This window comes from Hesperophylax consimilis, chromosome 14, assembly GCF_061612785.1.
Source record: "Hesperophylax consimilis isolate HC1 chromosome 14, BYU_Hcon_1.0, whole genome shotgun sequence".
NCBI lineage: Eukaryota > Metazoa > Arthropoda > Insecta > Trichoptera > Limnephilidae > Hesperophylax > Hesperophylax consimilis.
In genome coordinates this window covers 27,967,653-27,989,072 of record NC_142849.1, presented here as the reverse complement: position 1 = coordinate 27,989,072, position 21,420 = coordinate 27,967,653, and the positions used below count along the sequence as shown (strand labels likewise).

Below are 21,420 nucleotides of genomic sequence, written 5' to 3'. Positions count from 1 at the left end.
GGTGTTATTTTGAATAGCCCGCTATATCGGTAGATATTACTTTTAAAGCTGTCATTTTTTGACATTTGACAAGTAAAAACAACGCCATTAATAAAAATGAAACAATACACGCTTCAACCACGCATTGAAATTATTAAAATTCACTTGAGTGAACCAAATGCAAATCATCTTGAGTGATAAGGCCCATTTCCACTTCGGTGGCTTCGTCAACAAGCAACATTGTCGCATCTTAGGCTCGGAAAACCCAAGAGTTATTGTTGAAAAGCCTCTCTATCCTCAACGTGTGACTGTTTGGTGCGGTTTACGGTCCGGCGGAGTCATTGGACCTTACTTTTTCGAAAATGAGGCTGGAGCAACAGTTACGGTGAATGGATTGCGCTATCGAGAGATGATTAATGATTTTTTATGGCTAGAATTAGATGGTATTGATTTGGACAACGTTTACTTTCAACAAAACGGCGCTACGTGCCACATAAGCAATGAAATCATTGATCTATTACGTTTGAATATCAAAATAACACCTCTTATTGGAAAACACTGTATGTTTCGTGGCTAGTTTACATTACTTTCTTCATCTAGAATGGATTAAAGTTTACACCATAACCTGGAGTTTTCTTATAAATTAAATTTTAAAATTGCACTTAACGCATGTGAGCGCTAGTCCATCGAAATATAAAGGTCTACATTTGAAACCAGGAAGAGGAAAGAGTAGGTTAATATGTAATATAGGTACCAAAATAGATATTTATTTTGTAATTTATTTCCCTTCAATTTTTAGAAACTATTTCAAGCCAAGTGCGTGATGTCAAAACCAGGACGGTAGGTACCTACTGTGATAATCTTCCATGGTAAAAGTTGCAAGTCTTTGGTGATCTAGTGAGGAGGCACGGAATGAAAGATGTGTCGTGAAGGTCAGAGTGTTTTATTTGATGAGTCAGGTAGCCGTGATGAGATGACGTTGGACAGATGTAGTATTCTCCGGATGCTGGCTGTGATGACAGGTCAAGCGCGGGTCTGTGAGTCGACGCCGGACGCTGGTGACCGGACTCGTTGACTGTCAGGCACTGGCGATCTTGGCAATCAGTACTCCAGTGCTGACGGGAAGGCCGAAGGTGCGGTGGACCTTGTAGACAGTTGAACGGGAGCTGAAGAGACCAGTGAGGATGCTGCGTGTCCTCGTGGTGGTCATGGTGAGTGGATGAAGCGCTGGTCAGAGACGCTGGAACCAGGGCGCTGTAATCCACGTAGCGTTGGCCAGGAACGGCGATCTGGTCAAAGCGCTATGATGATGTCCCGATGGAGTCCATGCGCAGAACCGGGAAGAATGTCCTTCGCGCAAGTGAGGTGCGTGGATTATCACTCGTTGAGCACCTTGTTAACTGATGGCAGATTGATGACTGACTGACTTCTTCATGCTGTCGATTTTAAAAGGTGAAGAAGCTTCTGGAACAATTTGGTTGCTATGTAGAATTTTCCAAACAAATAAATAAAAGAACATCCAAGAAGTTTGTTTGGAACAATCGAGACTTCTAGAATTTCGTTCGAATGAAGTAGTTGCGTACCACTACAGTACTCCCCTTCCAGCGGCATGGTTGAGGGCCGCGATAGAAAGAAAAGTTGAGTCAGATCTTGCTTGTTGATGGGAGTAGGAAGGGTTGGTGCTGGTGTTGTTGAATTTATCTTGGGTTCAGGGCCACTGTCCAGTTGTTGTATATTCTCTCACGTAAAAAAAATAAAATGGTTAGAAAAACAAAAATTATTATAAATTACAAACACTGTTCACGACACAGGCTGAGAATACACTAAAATAACTATTGTGAGCACTATTATCCGCGCTTGTGCGGAGATGGTCTGGTGCACGCAGCTCCATGGTGCCTCAACCGATCACCCATTTTGAGACGGGGTTACCGGTGAGTCGGGGTAACACAATCACGTCGGGGTCACCACTTTGGTGATCTAGTGAGGAGGCACGGAATGAAAGATGTGTCGTGAAGGTCAGAGTGTTTTATTTGATGAGTCAGGTAGCCGTGATGAGATGACGTTGGACAGATGTAGTATTCTCCGGATGCTGGCTGTGATGACAGGTCAAGCGCGGGTCTGTGAGTCGACGCCGGACGCTGGTGACCGGACTCGTTGACTGTCAGGCACTGGCGATCTTGGCAATCAGTACTCCAGTGCTGACGAGAATGCCGAAGGTACGGTGGACCTTGTCGGCGGTTGAACGGGAACTGAGTAGACCAGTGAGGATGCTGCGTGTCCTCGTGGTGGTCATGGTGAGTGGATGAAGCGCTGGTCAGAGACGCTGGAACCAGGGCGCTGTAATCCACGTAGCGTTGGCCAGGAACGGCGATCTGGGCCAAAACGCTATGATGATATCCCTATGGAGTCCATGATGAGAGCCGGGAAGAATGTCCTTCGCGCAAGTGAGGTGCGCGGATTATCACTCGTTGAGCACCTTGTTAACTGATGGCAGATTGATGACTGACTGACTTCTTCATGCTGTCGATTTTAAAAGGTGAAGAAGCTTCTGGAACAATTTGGTTGCTATGTAGAATTTTCCAAACAAATAAATAAAAGAACATCCAAGAAGTTTGTTTGGAACAATCGAGACTTCTAGAATTTCGTTCGAATGAAGTAGTTGCGTACCACTACAAGTCTATTAAGTAAGTGCTACCGGTCAGTGGCTGAGTTGGCATCGCGTTTGGGTCCCACCCAGGTGTAGTGTGTTCAATCCCTAGGCTGGCTAAGCCCTCCATCACAATACAAGTAATATTTTCCGTTTACTGTGGTGGTAGTAGGAGATTTAAAAATATTGTCAGGCTATTCGTAACCCGCCGTGGACAAATGCGTCGGTTTACATAAGACCTACATCATTGCACAAGCAACCTTTCCCCACTACACGGAGAAAAAATATTATAGCCGATTTATTGAAATAATTTTAAAATATAATGGCAATCCATTTCCTGATAAAATATGAGTCCATTCAGAATAGGACTCACATCGGAATACGTGTTCATGCAGGTGTGCTTTTCCTGATAAATATGAATACAAAATGCGAAAACATTAGTGAACACGTGTTCCGCCGTTCTCATAACACATTCGCGTTTTACTGATACTTTTTTAGGAAATCTGTCAATTCATTTGTTTTTAACAGAAATGCGAATAATTTAACCAGATTTTTCTATTAATTGGTAATATTTTATATCAGTAAGTTTTCTCCGTGTGATAATGATGAAGATGGGGCATTAAAAATATTGTCAAGTTTTTCCTAGCCTTCTAATATTTGTCTTTCAATAAAAATAGTCCATAAAATATGCCTATCTTTTGGCTGACATCATAAGACCAGGGTGGTAAAACTCCAATCGAAAATTGGAACCGAAATATAGTGATGTTATAAAATTGCCTTAACTATATCCACAAATGAAACACTGAAAGTCTGTAGAATAAATTTTCAGAGTTTTTCATTGGTGTATAGTATAATAAGTAGGCTACGAATGAAAATTTTACTGTCTATATATTGCCATATCTATGGTTTTTTAGGTCCAATTTGTTTCATATAAAAAGCCCGACGTTATCGATCTAGTGAGTGGTTTATTTATCTATAAAACGACGTCAGAGGTGCAAGAATATAAGGCCCATCGTTTATCACATTAAATTTGAGTGAAAAGACTTCGTTAATCGTATTTAAAACAACAAAACTTGACGGAAAACAGGCAAAAACTACTCCGGATAGCAGAAAATAAAATGATAGAATTAAGAAATATTCATGCCGATGGGATCACTAAAGTGTTCAGAGACAAAATTAATAATAAAAAACTGTGTCTTTTACGACTCTTCAATTTAGTTGATCATCCGCCTAACCTAACCTAACTTTAATGTTTATTTTATAAAAAAATAAAATTTAGTTTTAGTAAGGTAATTCGGTATAATGTAGAAACCGTAGCCAGAGTTGCAATAACTTTTCTGTAGCGAAACTCTTAAATTTAATCGCATTCTAACTTCCATTTTTAAAATTATTCTGTCAGAGTTCGCATGGCCGTGATCATAGACAATATTATTGTACCTACCTGTTGAAGAAAGTTTGAAAAAAGAATTTTCATTGGGAGGCTGACATTTATTTGGATAGATTGTATAATTCTTTATTCGAAAATAATTTCTTTTTGCGTAAATTTATGGTTGCCAATCAAGTATTTAGGTATTTAAGTACCTACCTACTTGCAAATCTAGTGATTTCAGAGAAAATTTTGTTTTTTTTTTATTACATAGGAGAAAATTAGAAAGGTATTTTTGGATCTGAGTTCTAGTGTTCACAGAACTACTAATAAAAAAACAACTATTTGTAACAAAATCATCGCACATAATCAAAGTACACGCACAATCAAAGTACTCGCATTTCTTGTGATCTTCTGTATCCTATGTTTCAACCCCACAATATCCATCCATAGTCCCATTGACTGGCTTCAGAACTTTTGTGAGGTTATGAAAACGAAATAATATTATCTCATAAACTTTAACTTACTAATTTCAATCTTTTCCAGGATGAGAGGGTAGAATTCCTTGGCCGTGTTGTTGTTCGGTTCGTATTGTAGTACTGAAAAAAAAACATGAATAGTTAGGTTAATATTTTTCAGCCATTTATAAAAGCGGGGCAAGTAGGTACCTAAATAATTATTAGTTCTCGCCACGATTATAGTGTGAGATACGCCATCCCTAACCGGAGTAAGAGAAAACTCCCCTGTTTAGAATTGAAAGTCACGAAGACTTAGCGGGCGGCAAAATGTCAAATTGAACATGCCAAAAGTTTTAACCATCGGAAAGGGACGATTAATTAATAATAATGTCAAAGAAAAGTTTCCAAATTAAATAATAATGTTTTAAGAATCTTGCGACCGGTGAATGTTCAACAGTTGATTTGATAGGGTGATATTTTTTGGGGCTTTCATCTAAAAATTACGAGGGAAACGTCGAAGAAAATTAGAAAACAACTTGATAAACTGTCACGCCATTTCTCTATGCGGATGGACAAAGAGGATTAAACTCCTTTTAACTCTGTATTGACATAGATTTCGATTAGGGCTTACTTTCCCGCAATCCCGTATTCCGCAATCCCGTATTCCACAATCCCGTATCCCACAATATCTTATCCCGCAATCCGAAATTCCGCTGGTTTCAAGCCACATTTGATAATGCTGATTTGCGGGATTTTCATGTGTTGGGTTTGCGGGATTGCGGAACTGAAAAAATACTAATTTGCACGTGCTTACGAGTTGCGAATCACGTAATACGCCAGAATGCCCAAAAGTCAGTAATGTCCCTCCACACGTGTGAATAACAGGATTCTCTGGATTCTAGTCCATGTTTTTTACGATCAATTTTTTTTATCAAAGTGCTATTAGAATATTATTACGTGACGTTTTCAATGTATTTTTATAAAATTGCCAGAACTACAGATAATTTATCTCAATTGGATGTGAAGAGTCCAATCAGTGGGTGTTATGCTTTATATTTTTTTTTATCAAAGTCTTCTTAAAATACTTATTATGAGACCTTTTATTCTCTTTTTATTAGCTTACTAGTACCAACGATGATTAACACGAAACCTTTCCAAAAACTTACTATTTTATCTTTTCAATTTAAAAATATATATATATATATATATATATATTAGTATAAAAGATAATATATACGAAATAATAAAAAAAGTATTTATTCCATTTGGCATTATTTTAATTTAATACCCTTAATAAAAATTCCACGAACTATGCAGAATTTTTAAATTCCATCCCGCAATCCCACGGAATTTGAAAAAGGTGCGAACCCTTACTTTGGCATACGTAATTTTGCAGTCAGTATAGTTTTAGTAGTTAGTGCAGCACAGCTATACAGAACTAACGAAATACTGTTTTACAACCACAAAATCTACGTTTGCATCACTAATTTAGTGAAAAAGATATAAATACATTATTGAGACTCAAGAATACTTATTTTTATGGGTTTTATCTGCCTTAGAATATTTCATAGACCAATATAAAAAAATCATTATTTACATATTCCAATTAATGATCCAAATCTAAAGTATAGGGAATTAATGAAATTATTTAAATAAGAAAAAGTTGTGATATTTTATTATTATTATTTAGTCATTAAAGGACATTTGGTGAGTATGATTAAAATGATCGCGTACCCAATAAATACAATACTAGAGTCCATGCTCCATTTAATGGAGTTGGTTCTCGCACTAATTTTATGCGCAATTATTGTTTACAGAGATTAAATTGTGTTGTGTTATTATGATTATAAGATTATTTATACTTATTACGTAATTATACTCCTTATAAATTTTTAATATCTCTTTTATGTAAAAGCCCAATGGATGACTAAACAAATAAAAATTGCACAGGGGTTTTTCGAAAATCCATTAGATTGACAAGATAATTAGATTACACACTAGATTGACAATAATTGATAATTGATAGTAATTGATAATTGACAATAATTGATAATTGACAATAATTGATAATTTACAATAATTGATAATTGACAGAATAATAGAAGATAATAATAATAACAGAGTCAGAATAATAAAATAGTATGTATGAGACGATGTATGAATGTGAATGAGGCAAGAAGTGTGTGCCAAGACCGAGTTGTTTGGCGGTCCGTCCTCTCTGCCTACCCCTGCGGAGAAACGGCGTGATGGTTAGTTAGTTTTTTAGTTAGATAATTGACAGAAATTGATAATAATTGATAATTGACAATAATTAATAATAATTGATAATTGACAATAATTGATAATTGACAATAATTGATAATTGACAATAATTGATAATTGACAATAATTGATAATTGACAATAATTGATAATTGACAATAATTGATAATTGACAATAATTGATAATTGACAATAATTGATAATTGACAATAATTGATAATTGACAATAATTGATAATTGACAATAATTGATAATTGACAATAATTGATAATTGACAATAATTGATAATTGACAATAATTGATAATTGACAATAATTGATAATTGACAATAATTGATAATTGACAATAATTGATAATAATTGATTATTGACAATAATTGATAATTACACTAAAGATATCCTTGGTCAAACATGGATTTTGTAATTAATGTACCAACATCTGCTTTGATGAAGATATCAAGGATTTGGGTACAGTTTAATACGTTTTGTAATAATTTACCAAACTTAAAACTATTATGTTGAACTTTACCATATTGCTCAAATATTGATTACAACTTACATGGTGAAGTTTAAACACTCGTCGCTCCCTTAACTAACATCTTGTTATATTGTTTGTCAAACTAATCTGACTATGGTTCATTTACTCATTCGAAAGATGGGAACAGACTTAACCCTTTGAATGCCGAGATTTTCCGGCTGTCATTTCTCGAAGCACCTCTCTCAATATAACATGGCAAATGTAACAATTTTTCCGATTGTGATACGTATATTATTTCCACTAGATTCGTAATCTTGCTCTCCCCAGTATGTTAATTCACAGAATGCCGAATACTTATTGGTAAATTTTTTCGGTTTTTGGACAGTAAGTAACATTGCTTTCCAAGGACGACACCGTGTAATCGAGTAATAGTATATGTCGTGTTTTATTTTCTCAATTTGTTTCATGTCACATTCGTGGTATTTCAAGCTGAACGGTTTTTGTAAAATGTTCAGGAAATGCGATTTTTATTGATCTGTTGGCGTAAAATATGCCGAAACACTTTACGTTAGCCACCCACGATTTCAATAATCTGAGATGAGCATTTATAGTTATAGCAATAAAGTAAGTGAAATTTAGGAGTACTTTCTGATAAGTAGATTCCTAACTCAAAATAACGTAATCTATCAGGCACGTTTAGATATATTATAATAAATCTGTCTCCGTCTTGTAGTTATTTAATATTTATTTAGTTAGTTATTTAATGTGGTTATTTTAATACGGCTGCGAGAACTCTATGATCGACTACTAAAAAATTCTATCCTTAATATGATTTGAGATTTCCACGGCCTTCAATTATCGTGATTTATTTTTGGGGTATTATGCCCAGTATCATCTGCCCTGATGATGGGCACTCTCAACACTGTGTCCGAAACATTGGTTAAATAAGGAGGAAGCGCAACACGGCGTAGTACCCCAAAAATAAATCCATTCCATTACGGAGAATTGCAGGCAAATTCATTGGGATCATCGAAATAACTTCAAATTATTGTGTTCTAGTGTTTTTAAAATTTATTTACAGTCATAAGATACTATGGAAATTAAAATAATTTTCTGTTAAAAGTATTATATATAGTAGGTAGGTACCTTATCGCTTGTCTGAAATCTTCAAACAAACACGACCAATTTTGAAAATGAAACATTAATTCAAAACAAAAATTCCAAAGATCATTGAACTGGAGTTACAGAGTCACAACCAAAATAAGTATTTTTATAATTTAAATCAATCACATTAATCTATAATAATACCGAACATAAAACTAAAATAAAAAGTTACACGTAGATGAAATGATTCATGCAAAAGGATAAAGAAAGAAACCGAATACGGCAGACTGACTTTCTATATTTGCTCTTTTCTCATCACCAATAAGAACGATTAATCATCCATTGGCACCTAGAGGGTTAATCGCTCGATTGAATTAAGGTGTAGAGTGACAATGCTAAATTAAGCAATAAGATAATAAACATTTAAGCTAGGCTCACAGCAACCAGTCAAGCTTCACTTACTAATTAATATTACATCCAAACACAACGATGAGATAATTATTTCCACTCGGTCTGTTAACCAAACTATTTACATAACACCGACCCATCGCTCACTTCAAGTTATACCCAAATTATTATTATCAGATTAATACTATTATGTTTTGCATTGAAATATTATTTGTAAAGTTATTAGTAGTCCGTCTAACGACGTTTTCAGAACCAGTCAAGGAGCCCTTACTAATAATCGTGTTTTAAATTTACTCTAAATTAATGGTTGTTTACCAGTTTAAAAAAATTAAAACAACGTTATCAGTAATTTATTCGATAGTACTGACTGTATTTTGGTAAAACCCTTAGCCACTTTTCGGGAATGTTACTTTTCAGTGGTTTCATATACCTAGAACAGTTTTCAAAGTACAACATGGTAAAGTAATTTTACAAAAAACTAAATATACGCCAAAAATTTTTTTTGGTTATTTCGAGAAAACTAAAGATAAAATTACTCAACCCTCAAATATTCCATATTTTTAAATAGAATTGCAACTTTTTTATGTATATAGGTACTCGTGATAAATTAGAAAAAAATGACCAACAATGAAAAAAAAACACTTTCACATGAAGGCATGATTTGAGATTTTAAAATAAATTAAAAAGTATTAAAGTGATTTGTTTTTGGGGTATTATGCCGTGTTGCGCTACCTCCTTCTTTAGCCAACGTTTCGGACAGCATTGCAATCTCCATCATCAGCCCTGCCAACACATCTACAGCATATTACCCCAAAAACAAATCACTATAAAAACATTCACCTGAACTTCAAGATTGCAGATAAGGTTTATGAATCAGCAAATATTCGTTTTTATTGTCTCCTGTAAAGTTTTCATTTTGTGGCTTAAAGGGTTTTACCAAACCGCAGTCGATGTTATATTATTTTGTTAATTTTCCCTATTTGCTAAGCTAGCTTGGCTGTTTTGTACCAAGTACTCTGCTTCAGTTTGTATGAGATAAAAGCTATTTTATGTATATAGTACATATAATAATTTTAAACAATTAAAATATGAAGATTAGTTACCGTTCAAAGTAACTGTTTCAGTTTACAAGTGAGATGTCATTTTTAAAAAAAAAAGTTTCAGCTAGCAAAAGAGTTTTGGCCGCGCTTTCGGTTTCGGCTAAAAATTAAACGAAACTTCGGCTCAGCCGAAACCCGCGTTCGTGATGTGTCGTATCACGTTAGGTTTTCGCAAATCCCGCGGGATTGCGGGATATAATTTAAAAATCCCGTGGGATGTTTTCATTAAGATGTACTATACTGAAATAATGCCAACGTTTCATAAACATCGTTTTATAATTTGGGATCATTTACATTTGATAGTATATTATAAAAAAAAACATTGACAAGTAACAAACGAAGTCATTTGAGAAGATTTTTCGTAAGATATTCAAAGGGTAATATAATAAATATTTTAGGAAGACTTTGATAACAATGTTATGTTAATAAATACAATATATATATATGTCACTGACATGATTCTCCATGGACGTTTGAAATAAATCATCTTTGGCATTTATTTTTTTATTTATTTTATTTTAGATTATTTAGGAAACATACAGTTTTACAAAAAAAATAATTGAACATAAAATATAGAACATGATTTAAACCAGTTAGGTTCCATTTATAATATTTATAAAAGCTAGAAATTAATTAAAATTAATAAAGTACATAGTGTGTGTGAAAAATGATTAAAAAGAGAATACTAAACAATACAGAAGTAATATTTTTAACTTAGGTACATAGTAAGGTTAATTTGATTTTAAACGATTTAGGGTACAGTGGAAAATGTCAATATCGCTTAAGGCATTTTAAGATTTGCAGATACGCCCGAGCAAGGAGTTTTGTGCGTATTTCGATTTGAAATGTTGTATATAAAATAAGGTATTTGATCTGATAATGCGTTCAGGACAATGAAATGCAATCCTTTCTAACGGGGCTGGGGAGTCAATAAGGCAGTTCACAATTTTGTACAGAAACAGTACGTCAAAATTTTTTCTTCGTTTGTAAAGAGTAATAGTATTACATTGATGATTTTCAAAACGATACGACAGGTGTTTCAGGAATTTTGTTTGAATATTTTCAATTCGGTTAATATAAGTTTGGTATTGTGGATTCTAAATGACGGATGCAAATTCGAGATGAGATCTTACGTATGCCATATGAAGTAGATAGTAGTATATATTGAAAACCTAACGTTATAAGTATTTTAAGAAGACTGATAAAAAATAACATTAAAAAACAGACTATTGGTGAGTCCTGTCACCCTTACATAAATGGACATTTCTCTGTAACTCGCAAGCATTTGCAAATCAAAATGGCGTGTTTTGAGGTGAATTTAATTTTTTTTCAATTACTCAAATCCCACACATGAAAATCCGCGGGATCAAATTTTGCTAAAATCCCCAGGGATTGCGGGATGCGGAATTGCGGGATTGCAAACCCTAATAACTTTCAGCATTACTCGGGCGCATTACATCAAGATATAAATGTTACGCAATGAATATTAAATTATCAATGAGAATTACTTACTTAATTTGCAGTATTTCAGGGCGTTCGTGTAGTCTTTGAGCATTATCGCGGAGAGGAACTGAAAAAATTTCAAAAGGTAAAATTAATATTTTACAAGAAGTGTCCCAAGGGTAAATGCCAGACTCGGGAGGAAAGTGCTTTATCACATAATCTTCACAATTTAACCGAAAATGACAAGTCGTTTTACAAAACTAAAACTGTCTTATCTCAAAAATTTGTCTCCACGTTTTAAATATCTTCAAAAGGAGCCATAATAATTATCAAAATGTCATACCAAAGCTTAAATTTGAATATCTTAACGGGCAATTACAATGTCATCCTAAAATAAAGATAGAAATATCTTGAAAATCTATTTGAGGAATTTCTAATCGAGGAATTGTTTCGTTCTTCTCTCAAGTATTATGCGTCTATAGTTTTATGAAACATCAAAGTGAAAAATGTCTAACGATGTTCGTGGCAGAGTGATAAAATCCTTGGTTCTGGATAAGTGTCTGAAAACTTCAGACACTTATCCAGAAAACACAAAACTTCAGCCGTAGTCGTCACCGCGACTTATTCAAGATACCACACCGTAGAACAGATGTTCTAGCACAGCATGACAAGAGGTCACGTGATAATGAATGAAATTTCTGAAACCGTGGATATATTTAACTAATTACTCTTAAATGGCTTTAAAACCTTTTCGTAAAACTATTTTCCCAATTGTTAAGAATGTTAAAATAAGACATATAATTCATACTGTAAATTTATAAATGATCTGTTGGACAATAAAAAGGAAAATAAAAGAGAGGTACTCGTCCTAATACAAATAAAACACGTTTGTGTGTTTTTTACAAATTAATTTCATTTTCCGTTTACAATAGTAGGCAGTACCTACGGTAGTACAGCCTTGAAACGTGTACGGGATTGTTACACTAATTCTAATACTGCCTCCTATTGAACACGAAAAAGGAAATAAGCCAGGATTTGAACTCTTGACCTCCGGATTACTGGTCGAGAGCCTTACCCCTCGACCACGGAGGCCATCGATAAAAGGAAGAAGCATTTAAATATTCTATGTATAGGTTAAAAACGCCAGGGATTTTTTATACAAAGTAGATTCGTATACGACTCGCCATTTTTAATACCTTTCATGACTAGGCCTTTTCTAGACTTATGAGAAAACATATTAAATTTCAATAAGTGAACGAAAAATCACTTTGGATGTATTATATTGATCTATGTGGAATTCCACAATTAGTTCTCAGCCTGATTTTCATTTGAACCATCTTACAGTCTGCGTAGATGTATGCAAATTCAAAAATGTGCTGTGTAGAACAGTGGTTCTCAACAGAGCCGGTACCGCACCCCGGGGGCGTTGATAAGATCAGCAAATGGGGGCAGTGAAAATGTACAATTGGAGCGGTTTCGGGCGCAGAATTACCAAGGCACCAAGGAGCCAGGGAGCTGATAATAACTAACACCAGAAACAACGCCCTTGAGGTTTTTACTAGCGCCAGGCTTAGGGTTGACCCTGGGTGAGCGACTAAAATGACGGTCAGAAAAATTTAAAAAAATCTTAATGAATTCATATGTCACATCGGTACATCACAGCAAGAATCTTGTATATGAACCATTTAATTGACGATAGGAATTATTGACTTATTATCAGTGTTTTTATTATTTTGACACAATTGTTTGACAAAAAACTTATTTTTAAGTCAGAAAAGCAACATTTCCGTGTTATGAATAATCTCAGAATGTGGAAAATCCACCCATTTCCATAATTATTAGTGGAATATGAGGCTTGTTCAATAATGGAGGACTGGAGTCTAGAGGAGGGGGCGTTTAGGAAAATTATATTTGCAAAGTGGGCGGTGAGCCTGATAAAGTTGGAAACCTTTGGTGTAAAAGATATCAATGGAGGACTGAAGACTAGAGGAAGGGGCGCATAAAAAAATTATATTTGCAAAGTGGGCGGTGAGTCAGATAAGGTTGGGAACCTTGGTGTAAAATATATCAATGGAGGACTGAAGACTAGAGGAGGGGGCGCATAAAAAAATTATATTTGCAAAGTGGGCGGTGAGTCAGATAAGTTTGGGAACCTTTGGTGTAAAATATATCAATGGAGGACTGAAGACTAGAGGAGAGGGCGTTTAAGAAAATTACATTTGCAAAGTGGGCGGTGAGCCAGATAAGGTTGGGAACCTTTGATGCAGAAGGTAACAGTGTTGTGGCCATGTTTCATCAAAAAAATATTTATATATTAATTTAATTGTCTTTAAAAAACTATTTTTCTAATTTGTTTACCTGATATATTGTACCCTTAATTTCCTCACGCTTACTTAATCTGTAAGAAGATATATTATTTTAATTATCTTTAAAAACACTTTTTTCTAATTTGTGTACCTATGTTAATATTATGTTTGTATTTATATCATAAGTTTTTGATTATTGTTTAAAAAATCATTAGAACTAATTGTAAATACTCCTCCCATAAACACGAGCTCCTGGAGCTCAACTTATGGAGAAGAAGAATAAAAAAAAACGAAAAAATTATATATGCATATTGTTATCATTTATAATGTTAAATAATTTACAAGTAATAAATAAAAAAAAGAATTTAAAAAAATCTAATGTCTGTTTCTAGACAAGCACTTAAAATACACATTTTACTTTGAACCTTAACAGTACCACTACCTACTGTACGTTACATATTTTACATTAGCGCCACATTTCTGGGGATGCTGTGTTGAGGATCTTTAAGAAAATGAAGGAGAGGAGGTTCTGGGAAGGAAAAATGTGTGAAGGTTGGGTAGGAATCTGAGGGTCTGTGTGTCCAAGAGTGACGGAAGTATGAATCATGGTGCAAGGCGATGGGTCGAGAGAGTCCGGCTGGAAAGGTGAAATTAGTACAGTAGATAAAGACTATATAGCACTGATTTGATTGTTTGCTGTATCCACATAACTTAATGACCGATTCATTAAAAATCTTCCCTCTCCATTTTCTTACGGACCCAAAATGCTGTTAAGTGGACATGACTACAACCACCGCTGTGTTCTGGCTATTGTAGACATGTCCAGTGTCCACGTGCCGAAAGTATGCACATTTTTTCCTGATTCTTGTAAGATTGTAAGATTGTAAGATTCAAGTACAGAAATTATTTCTTGAAAAAATGTTACAATTCAATTGGTTCTATCGGGGGGTCTAGCACAGCGAAATCCATAATGTTACAATATCGGATCGATAGGCGTAACTTTTTTTATTTTTTTTTTATTTGGTACATATTTTTTACATTTTAAGTTTTACAGTAATGTAGGCCTCACTGGGTGGCTTGCCCGTGTTGAGGCCTTCATTTTATAATATGAAAATATAATCTACATAATGCATTTAAAGAGAAAATAATACATTTAAAATTAAAAATACACAATAATATATTTAAAACTAAAAAATAATATGTACATTGAAAATAATCTTGTGTGTTTGTGAGTGATGTGTGTTTATATTGGTTTTGTGTGTTACGTGTAGGTTTTATTTTTATTTTATGCTATGACATTTTGGTAATATTGTCTTTTTTGTTCTTTAATCCATTTTTTAATTTTGTGTGTGAATTTATTTTTATTTTCCTAAATTTTAATTTCAAGTTTTACACTGTTGAAAGCTTTTATAGCATGGTATTGGTAGTGTCTATGTCCAAAGCTTGAATTTTTTTTATTTTTTTTTTATTGTTGCTACATTATTTTAATTCAAGTAATGTTGGCCTCACTGGGTTGTTTACCCGTGCTGAGGCCCCCATTTTATAATATAAGAATTTATACATTTAAAAATAAAACAACATTAAAATAAAGATAAATTTAAACTAAAAATAAAGATTACAAATTAAAATATAATTATCACACTAAAAGAAAAATATTAAAAGAGAATGGAAATCGGCATTTATAATGATTTATGTGTTTGTGCGTGTTGCGTGTTTTATATATTTTTTTGTGTTGCGTGTATATGTTTTATTCTTTTATGTTATAGAATTTTGGTAATATTGTCTTTTTTGTTCTTTAATCCATTTTTTTATTTTGTGTTTGAATTTATTTTTATTTTCCTCAATTTTTGTTTCAAGTGGAAGACTGTTGAATGCTTTAATAGCGTGGTATTTATGGTGTCTTTGTCCAAAGGTAGTGTTTACCGTCGGAGTTTTTATGTTTTCTTTGTACGCTTGTCTGACCGGTCTATTAGTGATATTTTGTGTTTGTTGGGGTTTGTTTTTTGGTCGAAAATGTAGTTTAGTAGTGTTTTAACATATATTTGGCGTATATCAAGTACGTCACAGCTTTTAAATATTTGGTCTGTGTCGGTTAGTTTATGTTTTTTGAGTATTACCTTTAATATTTACTGTCGAAGTTTTTCTGTTTTCTTTGTACGCTTGTCTAACTGGTCTGTTAGTGTTATTTTGTGTATGTTGAAATTTTTTTTTTGTCAAAAATGTAGTTTAGTAGTGTTTTAACGTATAATTGGCGTATATCTAGTACGTCACAGCTGTTGAATATTCGGCCTGTATCAGTGTCTATGTTTTTTTAGTATTACCTTTAAGATCGTTTTCTGTGCGGTTTCTATGTAATTGATAGCCGAGTTTGTTGCTCCTCCCCAAGCAATAATTCCATATTCTATTATTGATTGGCAGAGTGCAAAATATATTGTTTTCAATTGTTTTATTTTATATATGTTTCTTATGTTTAGGAAAATGTGTATTGTTTTGAGAAGTTTATTTGTGATTTGTTTGATGTGAGGTATCCATCTAAGGTTATGGTCAATTATGATTCCTAGATACTTTATTTGTTCTGTTTTTTCTAGAGGAGGGCAATCGCAGATGTTGGTGTTTAAAAAAACTACCGATTTTCCGAGCACAGTCGCTCTGTTGATAGCCAGACCGATATCGATAATGGAATAAATAAGACATCGACATACGCTGGCAACACTGGCGCTACTGTCTATGAATTGACATTCCCAATCGTCAAAGGGCTGTGCAAAAGTGAAAGACGAATTAATTGACAATCTCGAATAGAAATATTATCTTTAATATACATTGGCAGCCCGCATGTACTTTTGACACTAAAAAAGGCAGTTAATTAGTTTCATAACTAACAACCTTTAGCTGGAATAGAATCAATTGATCGCGTCTTGGATGATTTTTTTTTTTTTTTAATATCCGGCAACCCGGGCGTTTATTGCAATAACATTATCAATATTACAAACATGAAAGTAAACCGCCTCACTAGAAGATTTCTGTTCTGAGGCGGGTATGTTTAAGTCTATGGATCGTGTAAAAGTTTTATTTCAATTATAACTTAGCTCCGTTAGTTCTACATTCATTAGAGCCAGTTATTTTACATAACTAACGACATTGTTCTAAAAGTTTTGTTTATTGACAGTTAATCCGACACTATGGAAGCCGCGCTAAAGGTAACGGCTTTTGTCCACCTAGAGTCAGAATCATATTCTGACCGTGCTCGCAAATATCGCTAATTGACTATAGATATAATGAATTTTGTAAAGGGGAAGCTACAAGCCAAAAATGTGTGTATTCTTGGTATACCTTATATTGTAGGTAATCTTGACAAACGGAATCTTGAAAAGTTCGATTTCAAGCACAAAACTGGTTTTTATTTATTTTGTAAATAATTTTATACGAAAGAAAAAAAGTAAATCAATTGAAACTGTCACAGATAATTTTAACTATAATACTGTATTTTTTTAAAGTTGATTCTTTTACGCGTTCATACATTTCTATTGAAAAAATGTTTTTTTTTCAGTAGTTTACATTTATATTTTTTATTGAGTAATTTATTTTTTTATTTGTATTCTACTCAAGCGAAACGATAGGAAAACCATCAATTTCCTGGTGTCTAGGAGTCAAGATTCATCAGTTTTCATTCAATAGGTATTTCATTTCAATCGGTATAGATCACACTTCTAGAAATTACCCGAACAGTGGTGATAACCGATACTGTCTACGCAGCGCATTTTTGACGCTGTGTTTGCGCAGACCTTTCAAGATAACTAATTACTTCTCCGTATTAAAAAAAAACCCTTTTCAAACGTTTTTAAATCGTGCCAAAGGGTGATCAACAAACAGAAAGCCCTCGTTAATGAAATAATAATAAAATACGAATTTCAGGTCCCGTTTGTTACATTTTTGACGTCAGGCGAGGAAAGTTTTTTCGAAAAAAAAAACAATGCGCTAGGTCCTCGGAGTGTTTGATAATTTTATTAGCTTAAACACAGTGGCGTTGCAGTCACATGAGTACCATGGGCAGTCGCTTGGGGCTCGGGACTAGAAAAGGCCTACACGAAGAAAACTTACTGATATAAAATATTGAAACAGTTAACAGTAAAACTAATTAATACCATTAACAGAATTAAGTCAAATTTTCTATGCCTGCTAGACCAAATTCGACCATCGGTCCCTCCAACACAGCAGTGCTATGCGTCGCATATTTTTGTACACGTCTTCTTTAATTTCACATTTTAGGGTATTGTGTTGCCTTAAATATTCCAAATTATTTCTCACAATCCTAAAAATATCATTCTTACATGTGAGACAGCGGGAGTTAAATGCAATCTCTGAATACAAAACCAAGTGCAGGTTTTACTGTATCTAAAGACCACGGACCTCACATAAGAAAACATATTTTTGAATAGAATTAAAATTAAAATAAATTATAGTCACCTCAGCCAAAAATTCAGTCGGCGCCGATATGGACTCATCCGCATCCGTATATTCTGACAAGTCCTCGTTGCTGCTGAGCCGCGCCCCCTTCCTGCCCTCCGCGGGCTCGCTGCCTGCCATGGCGGGGCCCTCCCGCTCGGGGCCCGGCCGGAGACCACGGGGGCCCGGGAGCTCCTGTGTCCGCTCGCACAGCACCAGTCGGCTGCCCACGCCACCCGTCGTGCGACTGGGAGGACGGGGGTCAACGGCGCGCCCTGGGGATGAATTTTAAGGTGATTAAAAATGTCCAACTGACAGTTTACTTAAAAAAAATATACTCACACTGACAGTTTTGTAAAAAATATACTCAAACTGGCAGTTTTGTAAAAAAGACGCCAAACTGACTGGGATTTGTGTGAATCTTGCTTTTTTTAATATAAAAGTCATAAATTCGATTAAAAAGTCAAAACGTTAACTTTTAAACTGACATATTTCAGTACAAAGTTTAACATTTTCGGTAAACTTGTCGAATTCCGCTGCATGCTAATGCTCTTTAACATGCAAAAAATAGGTTTTTAGCGTGTTAGTTTGGGTTATTTCAATAATTTATACGTATATACCTTCAAACTTCACTTTTATTGAGAAACAATGGAACTTCAATGCATCTTTTACCATCTCCTACGAAATAAATACTTATTTCTTGTAGTAATGAGTTAAAACCAAGTGCTCATTATATTTTTTTGCGTATTAAGCTGTTTTTTGAGGTGATATTTCATAAAAAACGCGCATTTTTAAAATTATTATCATCGTATTTTGGGTCAACCTACCAACGTACCTATATAATAAAAACTTAAGGTAAATATTCGGAATCGCTGGACACGGATTATACGAAATATTTTTAAATAAAACCTTCTGATTTACCTCAATTACTATAAAAGGAATCTGACTGCATTTGGGAAATTTTTAATTTTAGCTTTTTAATTACGTAAAATGAAAATTCGCTTTCGTTGTATGGGATGACAGCTGGAATGATTTCTGTTTATGACATTTTCTTTTGTTGGTATTCCTGATATAATTGGCTAGTATTTTAACCATTTACTGTATGCAAATACTAGTTATGTACTATTTTGGCCAACTCGTACCAATAAACGCGTTTTAAATTTTACACAACTGATAACACTAACTGATACTGATTAACAGTTGAAAAATAAGGGTTGATTATCAGTTGTGTAAAATTCATAACACATTTCTTAGTAAGGCCTCTGTATTTAAGACATGTTTATCTGAAGATATTTACCGGAAATACTTTTGGAACGTAGACAATTTAATGTAACAATAATTTTAATCTGTTTGTGTGTAAATCGGTAAAAAAAGTTGAAATGGAACTGACGTTTAAGAAAAAAACAAAAAGTATTTTATAAGTAGAATGTTTGCAAAGTATTCATTTACCTAATATTATAATATAATATCTATTTAAGCACCTTTATTTAAAACACGTTTGCATGTTAATTGTCAAAAATAAAATATTTGTGGTCAGAACGCTATGTAATATTTGTATGCCTTCTGGGCCCACTCGGGTTTTAAAATGACAAAATATGCAGGCAACTAATGACATTACACAATGATCTTACAAACTATCGACATGTTGTAGAGATCTCAGAGTGGCAAGCAAAAGACACGGCAATTGTCGTACTTTCGATTTGGTTGTTTTGTACTAAACTGTCACGCGTCGCGTGAGGTCGTGTGCTATTTCTAACCAAATTGCGAAAATGTGTGCCAGAATGCACTCGTTTGTGAAAGCCAAGGGATAACATTTCATTCGTAAATACACGCAAATGAATTATTATTAGAAATAATACGATTATTTTGATTGTTTCCCGAAGAATTTAAGCGGCATTAGAGAGAGCGAGATAGCGAACGCAGAAACACATAAGTTTATGAAAAAAGCCCACTGGCCGTAGGTCATCTTATATAGCATTCTGTATTTGTCTTAGTGCAAGCGAGTAAGCGTATCTTGTCATCTCAATCACACCCGTGATGAAGGAAATAGTATTTGCCGCAACTTTTATATGCAAAAACGCCGCCCGGTCTACATATATTTCGCTCAACATTTAAATAAAGAATTTAGTGAAAACATAATAGTGTTTGTAACTCGCCAAATTTTTTGTTAATTTTGTGAAACAATAACGGGTCTAGATGTGTTGAAATTTCGTTGCAGGCAACATAATTATATGAATAACTGAACCTCTTAAAAGCAGTTCAAAATGGCATACGCATTATTCGCAGTCATAATGTTAAAACTGTTTTTCAATCAGAATTTAAAAAAAACGCTTTTTGCAGCATTTCTACGCAAAGTTAATCAGATAAACAACGAATAAAAATAATAGTAATTCACGTCGACTAAATATGCTTAATTCAGTCGACGTAAACTTTTTTTTGAAGAGCATCGGTGCCACGGAACGGTAAAAAATTACCGACATTATCGATAAAAAAAACATTTTTGATCCCTATTACCGATCGATACCAAGGCGTTAATAGCACATCTATGTACATTCAAATCTCCTAAACAACGATTTGACTAATTTTTATTAAAATTAAGACCATACTCACATAAAATTTTCTTTTTTAATGTACACAGGGGTTAGTTTGTCTTTTGAGTTTCGGGGGACCGGACGCACAATTTTTGGTCTCAGTCATATGCAAAGTACTGCGGGTGTTCAAAGTTTGAGCATAGATCGACTGGGATTTTAGTTTAGCTGTATTAGCATCCTTTGTATGACTGGAAAATCTTTTCAAGAGTTCTCCTTGGCTGCTGGGAGAGCCAGCATGGTACAGATATCTTTCCGAAGACGACCTTCCAGAGTTTATTTTGGTCGAAGCTGATTTGGTCTGGTTTTTGTGTTCCGTTAATTTTTTCCCGCTGAGCAATTTCACTCTTTCAGTTTTCTTTGATGGTTCCAGCAAGAAATTGATCTTTCTACAGTTCACATCGTCTCTGAGGCGTTTGCTTCTCTTTCTAGAGTCGGCTGAGCTTCCGCTGTTGCCGATTATTTCATCGATGTCATCAATTAGCTGCGGAATATCTCTGACACTTGAGACAGAGATGACTGTCTCTAGAGAAGACTCACTTTCTGTCAGCACTGTCACGAAAGGTATTCTCACTTCTAAAATTGTCTTTGGCTTTTCAGAAGGTTCACTGTTGTACTGGTTAAAACTTTTGGCACACAAATCTATTTCGTTTTTTGATTTAGTGGAGATACTACTCAGGGATCTGGTGATTATTGACGGAAGATGCTTGGTGTTATCTCGCGGGATGAACGTGATATTTGAAGATGGGAAACCATCATTTATAGTTTCTTTGGCGGAATTCTTTTTGAGAACAATTACACTTTTGCTTCTAACAGAGCCTTTGATAATCTTTTCAGATT

General features: G+C 34.3%; 1 protein-coding gene across 1 annotated transcript in view; it reads right to left on the bottom strand.

Annotated features, from left to right (window-relative positions):
* LOC149418153 (uncharacterized) overlaps positions 1-21,420 on the bottom strand; it is a 218,806-nt gene that overhangs the window by 16,115 nt on the left and 181,271 nt on the right. The window contains exons 2-4 of the mRNA XM_089639356.1: positions 18,014-18,267; positions 11,313-11,370; positions 4,520-4,591 (exon numbers count right to left, since the gene is read on the bottom strand). Of these exons, the coding sequence (XP_089495482.1) occupies positions 4,520-4,591; positions 11,313-11,370; positions 18,014-18,133 (250 nt within the window). The 5' untranslated portion in view covers positions 18,134-18,267. The remainder of the gene's footprint in view (positions 1-4,519; positions 4,592-11,312; positions 11,371-18,013; positions 18,268-21,420) is intronic.